An 11,215-nucleotide genomic window follows, 5' to 3' on the forward strand; every position below is an offset into this window, starting at 1 on the left:
GGCCCGGAATCGGGGCGAGGACCGGGATGGGGGCGGGGCTTGCGCGCACGTGCCGCGTCCAGGGCTGCCGCATGGCTTTATTTGGGTGCGAGGCACAGAGCAGCACTCGTGGCGGGACGCAGCCTTAGAGCGATACTTGTGATTAAGGGGAGCATGAGGGCTTTGGAGCCTCCATCCTAGAGTGGTAGAACTTGAAGTTCTGTTTGACTGGTGCACAAATAGCCAGCCCTGCAGTACCGACTGCTGGCACGCACACACAGACGCACATACCTCAGGCTTGAAGCCTTTTCCTTTTAGCACGCTGATCTACCTACTTCTTCCCTGTACAGGTACCCAATGGCTATGGCATTACGATGCTTTAGGCATCTGCACTCCCTGCTTCATTGCTCTTCACTCACAGTGGTGAGGCGGCTGCCACAGCCCCCAACACGCTGCACAGCTCTGCTCCTGGATGGCTGCAGGCACTGTGCCCACCCGCTGCTGCTGGCCAGGCCACTGGCTACCAAAAAAGGTAAAGCAGAAGCATCCAGTGGTGTTTGCAAACCCCGTACATGATGCCAGATACCCATCGCGGGGAGCTGCTGTTGCAGCAGGGCGGTATGTGGCTGTCATCGCAGTCCCAGCTAGAGCTGGTGCGTGTAGCACGACCTTCACATCTATTTTGGTTTGTGCTCTAAATTGCTGGGCTGTTTACTCACTAAAGAATGTCTGTTTATTTTAGATTCAACTCTGAATCTAACATCAGTTGTAACGTCTTCTTTCTAATCTCTAATGCAATAGTTGAGTATTGTGAGAAACTGAAATTAATTCTGTGTGTAATGTGCAGCTAAAGGTAAAGGGCAGACACAAGCCAAAGTGAACATCAGTGCTGCCTTGGTTGAGGATATTATCAATTTGGAGGAAACCAGCGCAGACATGCAGGCAGTGGTAGAAGCTCTGAAAGAAGATTTCAACAGAAATCTCAATGTCAGAACCTCACAAGGTTGGTACATTTTTGGTAAATGCTCTGTTGCTAGGGTTTTGGGTTTTTTTTTTTCAAAATTGATTTTCTTTTTATTGAGTTATACACTGGGCACCCAATTACTACAACCTTGACATCCCTTACTAAAGGCTCTCTTCACCCTGAGCTTGACCAGGAAGAATCCATTTTTGTTAATAGCTTCCTGGAAATAGCTTTTCTAAGTGGGAGATGTCAAAAGTGTCTAACTGAACTGTTTGCAGATGTGATGAAGAAGCAGGTTGTCAGCTAATGGTGCAGTAGGGCAGGAAAAATCCAATTGCCATTAAATTAGCCTTTTGGAAATTGCCATCAGACTGGTGTCTGACGTGTACAAACTTTTTTTGCTATGCATCTTTGTGGTCACTGACCTTTACAAGGTTTATTCACCGAGTGAATTGTGTGTTTCAGGAAGGATCATGAATATGTTTGACTAAGCTACAGTTACTATAACACTGAACATATGTATTTTTAAGTAGTATCAAGTTTCAGGGATAAAGTGTAATATTAAACAATGACCAAATTTGAATCATCTACCACTCCAGTTCTGGCAGGGGCACTGCAGTCTTTTGTAGGGCTGGAACGTGTTGCTCGGTCTCTTAACTGTTTATTTTAGCCATCGGTGTTTTTTGTTTTTTTTTTAACTGCACTGATAAAGTACCTCCTGTCCCGTGTGCCTTTTGGTCTGTTAACATTTTGCAGCAGAAATGAGAGAGCAGATTAAGAGTAGCTCAGGGAGAAACAGAATACTCTCAATTAAGTAGTGGATAGCACCTCCTCTTGGGACCTGGAAAAAAAAAAAAAAAAAAAGAGGGGTTTAAGGGAACATTGCTAAATTCAAGACAGTAGTTTTCTTGACTTTTATAATAACATCTTGATCTCCTTTAACTTCTAAGTATTAAAAAATAATTATTTCCTCTTAATTCTTCACAATCTTTGTTTAGTTTTCCTATTCTAGTAACAGAAGCAAAAGTTTTGTTTTCATGTGTTTGTGCCCTAACGCTGAAATATTTTACAAATATCACAAGGGATGCATAAACACAAGCAGAACCTGAAGGCTGAAAAAAGACATCATTTTTTTATTTTTGTAACATCTGTATTTTGCACAAGAGAGGGAAAATGAGACACTGTATTTGTACTGCAGCATCATCCCAAACTGTGATGTCATGTTGACATTCCCTTGTGTTTGGTTCTTTCGAGGGGCCCTTGACCACATCATTGTCACAACAAAAGATGGGAAGTTTCCACTGAACCAGCTGGGGCAGATCTCACAGAAGTCCCCTCAGCTCATTGTAGTGAACATGATCAATTTTCCAGAGGTAAGGACACATCACTGGAGGCATGGCAAGGGGAGGTACTTGCCATGGGAGCAAACAGGTTGATACTGAGCAAAGAAACAGGTAGATGAAAGCAGTCACACTGGACAGGGGCTAAGAGCTCAGACAGCACTGTTGCTCTTCGGCTGACACAAGGTGCGTTTTGCTGCAGACTTTGCCATGTGCTTTCCCCAGTTAAGCTGACAAAGTCTCAGAGGAGGTCAGCATAAGGCGCTTGATGCCTAAGTGTTTCCTAAAGCGTACCCAGATTGTGCAACTTGGAAGGATGAAAACTCCCCATCAGTGAGTGCACTGAGTGCCACAACTGAGAGAGCTGGAAAATACCATGACTTTGCCTGCGTCCAGGCAGGAGGGTGGGCTGAGAAATGGGTACACAAGAAACGGAGTCAGATTACCCATGTATTGCCTATGTTTGCTTCCCAAGCCAAAGGATTGTTTTTCACCTGAGCTGGAGCTATTTCTCTCAGTGCAATTGCTTTATACCATAACTGTTTCATAGGCAGATGGAACTCCTTGATAACACTACACACACTACTACTTCACATCATTACTTACAGCATATCGCCAGTGCTTTCTAGCACTGGAAAGCAAATACCAACCCCTGAAGAGTCTAGGATAGAAAATAATTATAGAAGAGGATTTACGACACAGCTTTTACTGAGCATTTTCTTCCTACAGAGCAAGTTCTGTGCATAGAATAACATACTGATGGTCCTAACACGCTGAAATCACCTTTGTCACATTTTCTCTGTCCTTTTGTTTCTGAGTGGGGCAGTTGTATCTCACAAAACGTTGGCAAAGCTTTAGTTTGTGCCTCAGTTGCTAAAAGCTGCACTTCATAAGTGTGATCCACTGCAGTAGCCTGGACCTTAAGTTAACAATAGGAAAGAACATCACAACTAGCACTGCTCCTTGTAGGAAATGCCATGCTAGTGCCAAAGGAACACAGACCAGCTCGGTCTTGTTATTGTCAGCGTCAGAGAATGAAACAAGCTGGCAGAGCGCTGTTGGAGTTCTCAGCAGAACTGTTATTTAACCATAACGTTTGACACCATGAAGGTACAGCAGCGCTCTTAAGATGAGGGGGAGAAGCATTTTAATCACTTTGCAATTAGCAGGCAAACCTGCGCACCTCACCTTTCAAGCAGAGCAGCATCAGCCAGCTGTGATGGAGTTTTTTGTAAAGTTAATCCTAAGTAAGAGGCTGTAAAATAAACATAGAGCTGGGCACAGGCTCTGCTTCTCAGCCAACTGCTACTGCTGTGATGTAATGTGATTACGTTGTAGTGCTGAAGTGGTTAAGTTAGTTAACATTTCCAAATGGTTCTGTGTGATTTCTAGTGGAAAACATTCAACTGGAATTTTTAAATGCTGAGAATCTTTCATCTCCTTTGCCACAGTCAGGCCATGCCTTGGGAATTTATTGTGGTTTCACTCTGCATTGCCTCAAACCATTCAAATAGTTTCAAAGAAGCAAAACAGTTTTCTTCTGTTGTTGCTTCCCCTCTCCCCCCTTGGTACCCTCGCTACCCCGACACTGAGTGCAGCCATAGTTTCCCATTCAGTTTGATCAAAGCTCTCCACACCAATGTAACTTCCTGATCTTACTGGTAACAGAAGTAAATGTTTCCATGTTCTGTGGAGATGGATTGCCAACTATTGACAGAGTTCTGGCATATGGGAATGATTATTTCCTAATTCTTTTTACCTTTTGATCTGTTTTACAGAGCACAGCTGCAGCTATGAAGGCTATAAGGGAGAGCGGAATGAACCTGAACCCTGAAGTGGATGGGACACTAATTCGGGTGCCAGTTCCTAAGTGAGTATCAACCCATGGTTCCCTGAGTTCATCACTGTGCAAGGTAATGCAGCGGGGCTGAGCCTCACATGGAGCCAGCCCTCTGGAGCAGCTCCATACTCAGCACCTCTGCTCATACTGCATCACACAGCATGCTGGCATGCAGACGGAGGCAGCAGCCTTGCTCTGAGCACGTTTGGGTGGTAAATCCACAATTCCTGTGGGTGCTCAGTACCAGCAGTGATGGAGCCCTCAAAACACCCTGAGCAGATGCAGAGGTGTGAGGCTGCCACAGGTGTGATCCAGCCTTGGGGTACTGCAGACAACTGCCACAAAGGGCTTCGTGCACTGCGTGCACACAGACCCCACACACTGCGTTGCACAGAGGTGACTTCTAAGTAAAGATGAACTGAGTTATTCCTCATGCTTTAGATCTACTTTAGAAAATTCTCTTGATTTTTATCTAGCATTTTGATCAGAGAAATCTAATTGCAGCTTTCTGCTGCTGTCGGTAAAGGAAATGACATTTTCATTCTATTTGCTGATTTTCTGTTTCCCCTGTGCTCTCTGCCCTTCCCCCATCCCTCAGGAGAGGAGGCAGAGGAGGAGGGCACCATTATCTTCATAATTGCTGAGGCTCCCGGGTTGCTGCGCAGTGGTTTGATTGTTAATGGGCACTTGGGTCATCCTTGAATATGAATTGCAGGGGAGGAAACTCCGAAACTACAAATCCCAATCTTTAAAAAAAATACTGTTTTTCCAACAAATATGTACATTCTGTCACTTTCTTTCATGGCATTGCAGATCAAAAGCAGGTCTTCTTTTCCCAAGAGAGATCTGTCTCATGAGCTGCCCATTCCTCTGCAGAGAAACTGTTGCTGCTCTCGGTCCCATTCCCCCTGGCAGCTGGCACCCCAGAGCCCCACGTCCAATTCATTTGCAGTTTGCACGATGTGCCCTGCAGGTCTGCCCCTCATGGACTCCTCTCCAATAAGACAGCAGAATTGTTCAGGGTTTTATCCCTTACAGACAAGACAAACAGTTTCTGTCTTTAAAACCTTCTAATGCAAAGGGAGAAAAATGCCCAAGTTCTGAAAGAGAGAACCCTTACATCCCCAAATTGCTTTTTCTGATTTTTCTAAAGTGTTTCATTTTCTCAAATCTCTAAACACGTTCACAAAAAATTCGGGACAGATGCAATGAAATTGCTAAAATGATGGCAGGTGTGCAGAACAAGCAAACGAATCAGAAATTAAGAGACAATAGTGAATAGTGCTCCTGCAGAAATGGATTTTTTCAGGAGGGAAAGCACATGAAAAGTGAAATCAAACCTAAATGATCTTCCCCTGCTCATTAAAACCACTTTTTAATTGGACTTAGGTGGACACACAGGCATTCTATTTTGCCCTACGCACATCGGTGCTTGAGATCATTTCAACTGAACGTTTTAAAATGTTTGCTTTCAGTATTTATTCCATTAGTTTAGGTTTTGCATTGCAGTTAAAACATGCAATGGTTTTAAAGACACACAGGTTGTGTTGGTGTTTACTTCTGCTTCCTGCTGGGATCCCCTCTGCTCCCAGAGGCATTTGCTGTTTGTGTTGCTAGCGCTGCATAGGCAATATTTGTTTGTAGAAAAGTATTCTCTGGGGGTTTAAGAAGAAAAAAAATAGAAAAGAAAAGAAAACCAGCCATGGGAACACTTGTATTGGTCGATCTCGTGGCCGAGTTTGACCTGACCTTGTGTCTTTTATGGTATTGCCTCATTTTTAGATCCATCTTTTTTGGACCCATTGTGTTACACTGGATATTGTTTGTAAATTAGTAATATTTTTACACATGTTTTACTGAAAGCCAGATGACTCATTTGAAAGTTTAATGACTCATTGTGAGCTTTTTTTTTTCCTTTGCCCTTTAAGAAATATGCAAAGATACCTACGGTGAGGAGAAAGGACTCAAGAAATTTCATTTAGAGAAAAAAGCACAAAGCTGAGCTGCATTGCTCCAGATCACTCATCATAATAAGTCTCTTTCACGCTTCTCGTTGAATAATATATTTTGCACCCTATGTTTATCTGCAATTAGGCATGCAGGGTATCTAGTTAAACCTACTTTCCTCTAACTGATCCCTCTCATTCGCAGGAAATTCCTAGCATTTGAGATACAGAAATTATTCTTACCCGCAAAAACGTGCTGTGTTGGAGATCAGATGTGGCCTGCATTGTTTTCACTGCGGGTGTGCTCATGCCATATGCTGGGAAAGGAGCATCCAAGTGCCGCAGTGCTTCAACCACCGGTTGCTGGCTGGGGCAGAAAAAGAAGAGGTGTTACCGTGGGGCAGCACACGGCTCTGCGTGCGCTGCTGCATGGTGCCATGGCCCCGGGCACACGGCAGGGTTTCAGCCCACTGCTCTGTACCTGCAGAGGCTGCGCTGGTCCTGGGCCCTCATCCTTATCCCTGCTGGGGGCGGGCAGCCGTTCCCCGTGTCTGCTTCACACTTTGGCTCTAAGAGGAGGCAGCTGCAACGGTTACTAGACAGAAAAGCAAACACATTTTGAGACAGCTCCAAGTCCCAGATCTGGGGGCAGGATTAAGCAACTGTGCTTAGAAACCGAGGGCCTGGCTTGTGCTGATGGATTCCTTAACCAGAAACAGCATCAGACTGAAGAAGTGTCCATTTCTGGCACTGTTGGTAGCATTGCTAAGAATTTACGTACGGCCTGGGTGGAACGTAAAACCCACTGAGAAACTCCGAGGCGCTGAGCAGTGATAAAAAGGAATTGGTGTTAATAAAGACAGACAAGGAGGCATGAAAGCTGTGACCCTATGCCAAGAAGAAGAGGAAATCTGGCAGCCCTGCATAAACAAAAACATTTCCTTAAAGGCTCAGCAGACCCAAGCAGGCGAGCGATACCCTCAGTACAATCCACCAGAGATGAACACAAGCATGGAAATGAAGGCAAGCTGCACTTGGCCCCAGCTGGGGCAGCCCCTGCAGAGCAGCTCTGCTCGCCACCCAGCAGCTCCCTCTTCCCAGCTCAGCAGACAGGGATCTCTTTCCCTTCCCCCTCCCAAAATGCTGCCTGAGAATCTGACCTCCTGCAGACCTCTGTCTGCAAGCTGTGCCACAGGACCTCTGGCTTGGGATTCTGAAAAAGAGAAGCCCTAAAGGCATCGATGTTGGGATGCACAGGAAACCATGAGTAACCTCGCTCACTTCCAATCAGACATCCCGGTCCTGGCTGCAGCCTGCTCTGAGCAGTGGCCCCTCAGCAGCACCAGATGCTGTCCCCAGTGTGTCCCCTGGCAGGGGCTGTGCCGGGTCTCTGCTCTGGGCCTCTCCGCTCTCCTAGGGGTATGAAATTTCTGTCAGTTCTGGAAAGCCGATTCACCTCTGCCTTGAGGTAGAAATGACTGGTGGTGTTCAGGAACAGTCAGTGCCTCTGCAAACATCTGCAGGAGGGCACCGAGGGGTTGCCACATGGGGCTCAGCTCCCACAGTCCACACTGAGCATTGCTGAGGAGCCCTCACCCCTCGCTCCTCAGCTCTGTGCAGGAAGGAGCTTGGCCTCGCTGTTCCACTCACTCAGGCCATTGCAGCCAATTTCTCAGTATTCCCTATGAAATGTTTATTTTGCAATATCTTCTGTGTGCTGCGTTTTGCATTCTTAAAGTAATGTCGGAACTGCAATAGCCACAAAAATAGTTAAAATATTATTGTTGAGCACCAGCAATCGATGTTGACAGCAGTTGGCTGTTGGTGCTGGAGCATTATCAGAGCTGAGATGATGTGTCAGCTCATCCTGTGTTGGGTTCAGGCTCATGCTGCACTGTGGTTCCCATTTGGGATGAAGAGCTGGGGATTTGCTCTGCACCCCACTGCATGGGGCAAGCTGCAGCCAACGTTCTCTGTGCCTTCTGTATGAGCTGCTCACTCCAGAGCCATTGGTAGTGCTCCTTGTCACATGGGGTGATCCAGGTGTGTCAGTGGAAAGGCCTGGTCACGGTAAGGTCGAGTGAAATAGGAGTTCTGTGGCTTCCAGGTGCAGAACTCCACCTCTGGCACTTGCATGGAGACCGCACTGAGGGCCAGGGATGGACGGAGCTTCCCTCACAGCTTTGCAGGAAAGCTGCACTTCTCAGGTCTGCATCCTGGGTGTGGAGCTGGGTTTTCCCTCTTTCCCCAGATGCTTTGGCAGCAGAAGACATTAAATGCTTCAGCATGACTTCCAGGCACGCCAGTGACAACCACGAAACAAGTGTGTTCAGTCCAAGCCCTTCAGCTTGGGGCTGCAGTAGGAACTTTCCATTTGAGGCTGGAGACTGTCAGTGCAGAGCTGTGTTGCCGTGGCAGACGCTGCACAGAGGCAACTGAGTTGCTCAGGGGACTGAAGAGGGATGAAAGCCCTCTGTGAGCAGTCACAGCACAGCACGGTCTGAGCACAGCCCACAGGGTGCTGTGTGGAGGCCTGCCTACCCTGCCCACCGCAGGAAATCAGTCCGGCTGTGCTACACATTACACTGATCTTTTTTTTTCTCCTCCTCACTGATAGAGTAACCAGAGAACACAGGGAGGGCCTGGCCAAGCTCGCCAAGCAGTCCACCAACAAATCCAAGGAAGCCTTGAGAAAGGTGCGAAGTAAAAGCATCAACCAGGTGAAGAAGTTCAAGAGCAAAGTGTCTGAGGACACCATCTGGCTGCTAGAAAAGCAGGTAAGTTTCTTCCTTGCAGCATATGGCAGTTGTTGGCTCAGTGGGGTGAAGGAGAGCATTTTTCCCACAGCTGACAGAACTCCAGCACTGAGAAATGAGGTGACTCTGAGCTGACTTTTTGGAGTAGGCAGCAGCTGCTGTGTTTGCTATTTCTTTGTGAGATTTGGGGCTTAAATCTCAAAGCCAAATTTATGGTATTATATATGTTATACAATTGTAAACTGAAACAGGAAAACAAAATTTTCCTCAAAAGCTTTTGTAGTGCAGGGGATTATTACACAACCAAGCTGATGGGTAGCAAAGCTGCCCACACCCATCATTGTACCACCACTTACACAGAGCCTGGACATCACTAAACAGCTGGTGCTAATAAGGATTGCTGCAGTTTCTTGTTAATGAGAGGGCTAGCAAGATTCTCTCCGTTAGGAGTTTTTGGCTCTGATTCAGGAAAATACTTAAGCACATGCCTAATTCCCTAAGAGCAAATGTCACTAAAGTCAATTACTTGGGCATAAACTCAGGCACAAGCTGAACTGATGCCTCCGAAGCAGGCTGTGACTTTTTGGCCATTTGTTTATTATCAGCTGAAGTCAGGTACCTTGCAAATGCTTCAGAACTATTCTCTGTGTGCTCACAAAAATAAACATTGACACAGAGAGCGTTTCTGCAAGCAGGAAAAATGGCTGTGCTGTTGTAACTGAATCCTGCTGGGAGGTGGTTTTCCACAGCAGACAGATGTAGAGGTAGTGTCTCACATCTGACTTCCACCTGCATCCAGATTTTTCAGCATGAGGAGAGGTCATATGCTCATATACCTGAGAATTGAGTGCATCTTAATCAGACCTGGGGAAGCAGTGCAGAAAAGCCCCAAAGGCTCCAATTTCTATCTGCATGTGCACCCATCACTCACCCAAAATACACAGATGCACATTTTGGTACTGTTCACATGCTTGCCACATCCGTCCCTTGTTATCAGAGTATCTAATCACTGGGCAGGGCTTCAATGATAGCCACTTAGTTCTTCGTACAAGAAATTTCATGCGTAAGGAAAATAGAAGACTCAGACTTGTGCTGTGCTGCTGCAGATCCAGCAAATGGCAGACAGTGCTGCAGCAGAGATGGACAAGCTGCTGGCAGCGAAGACCAAGGAGCTGCTTGGATAAACACCACGTGTGGACACACTCCCCTTCCAGCAAGAATGGACTGCCCTGTATCCGCTGCCATCCCAGCCTGCAGCCAGGCAGCCTCAGGTGATGGGCAGGGGTTGCTCTCCCAGACCTGGGCACTGGGAGCCCCTGGCTGCTGAGATTTCTGATCCCGGATTGTACGGGAGGGAGGGGGAATGTCTCTGCTGTTCTTCATTCAAGTGTCAACAGAACTGGGTGAAGTAAGATTAAAAATAAAATATTAAGGACAATTGGAGGCTACTGAAAGGATTCCCACAGCATAAGCTGTGACCTAGGAGGTAACACTGCCCTCTGCTTCAGGTAGCAGTTCAGCAAGAGTTGAAGCTCAAGCCTCCAGATGCATGACCACCTCACCAGTCCATTTCCTGCATGTCTGACCCTCGGCAGGCTGCAGTCCCTCTGTACAGCCCCGCTCTGTTGTTTCTAACAACTCTCAAGCTATGCTGGTAGAAGAAAGCACAACATGGAGGGGAAATCCAACAGTGTTCTTGTGTGATCCTTATCATTTATTCTTGCTCAAAATAAAGTCCAGGTCAGCCTGGGAGCTTTGCAAAGCCATCATTTGCCCACATGTGCTGCTGGTGGCATGCTCCAGAGGAAAGGAGGAAGAAGCAGAACCGGGTTCTGAGCATATACCTCAGCCCTTGGTTGCCAGCAGGTACTTCCCAACAGCAGGAAACAGCCTCAGGCAACAGCTAGAGGGAGGGAAGGTGGTGGCCAGCAGCACAGCCCCTCTCCCAGAGCACTTGGGTTCAAAGAGCACCAAGTGCTCTGCAGTCCTTAAATAAACAACTCTCAAAAAGTTAGTTTGTGTGCAGTGGGGAGGGGGACAAGGATGAAGGATTTGCTCTGCTAGGGCCCCACATGTCAACAATTTCTCTGCTTTGTGTATTTTGGCCAAAGCACTTACCATGATAAATGAATAAAGGAAAATGGCAAGCCCAGGGCGGTTACATGGCTCAGTAAATTGCTTTCAGCTGATTACTGTATTTCTTTTGACATTTATCAACTCGGCTTTTTTGCTGTTGTTGCAGCCTCTGCATCCCAGCAGCAGCCAAGGGCCGAAGGGTTTCCCTGTAGCTGTGCAGAACTCACCTGGAGGGCACCACAGAGGCTTCTCATTGCAGAGAAGAATTCCTCAAGTATCTACACAGGGCAGGGGACACAGCTCCCATGTCACCC

At 46.7% G+C, this 11,215-nt stretch overlaps 1 protein-coding gene across 1 annotated transcript; it reads left to right on the plus strand.

Moving 5' to 3' along the window:
- The first annotated feature begins 303 nt into the window (after positions 1-303).
- Positions 304-10,978, plus strand: MRRF (mitochondrial ribosome recycling factor). The gene is made up of 6 exons (XM_010721041.3): positions 304-511; positions 827-982; positions 2,198-2,316; positions 4,062-4,153; positions 8,687-8,846; positions 9,932-10,978. Exons 1-6 carry the CDS (start codon positions 337-339, stop codon positions 10,007-10,009), a joined length of 780 nt encoding a protein of 259 aa, XP_010719343.1. The 5' UTR covers positions 304-336; the 3' UTR covers positions 10,010-10,978.
- The last annotated feature ends 237 nt before the right edge of the window (positions 10,979-11,215 follow it).

Source organism: Meleagris gallopavo, chromosome 19 (genome assembly GCF_000146605.3).
Source record: "Meleagris gallopavo isolate NT-WF06-2002-E0010 breed Aviagen turkey brand Nicholas breeding stock chromosome 19, Turkey_5.1, whole genome shotgun sequence".
Taxonomy (NCBI): Eukaryota; Metazoa; Chordata; class Aves; order Galliformes; family Phasianidae; genus Meleagris; species Meleagris gallopavo.

Coding starts and splice junctions, on each gene's coding strand:
- MRRF (XM_010721041.3), top strand. CDS start 337: ATGGCTATGGCATTACGATGCTTTAGGCATCTGCACTCCCTGCTTCAT. Junction 983..2,197: donor CAATGTCAGAACCTCACAAG/GTTGGTACATTT, acceptor GGTTCTTTCGAG/GGGCCCTTGACCACATCATT. Junction 2,317..4,061: donor ACATGATCAATTTTCCAGAG/GTAAGGACACAT, acceptor TCTGTTTTACAG/AGCACAGCTGCAGCTATGAA.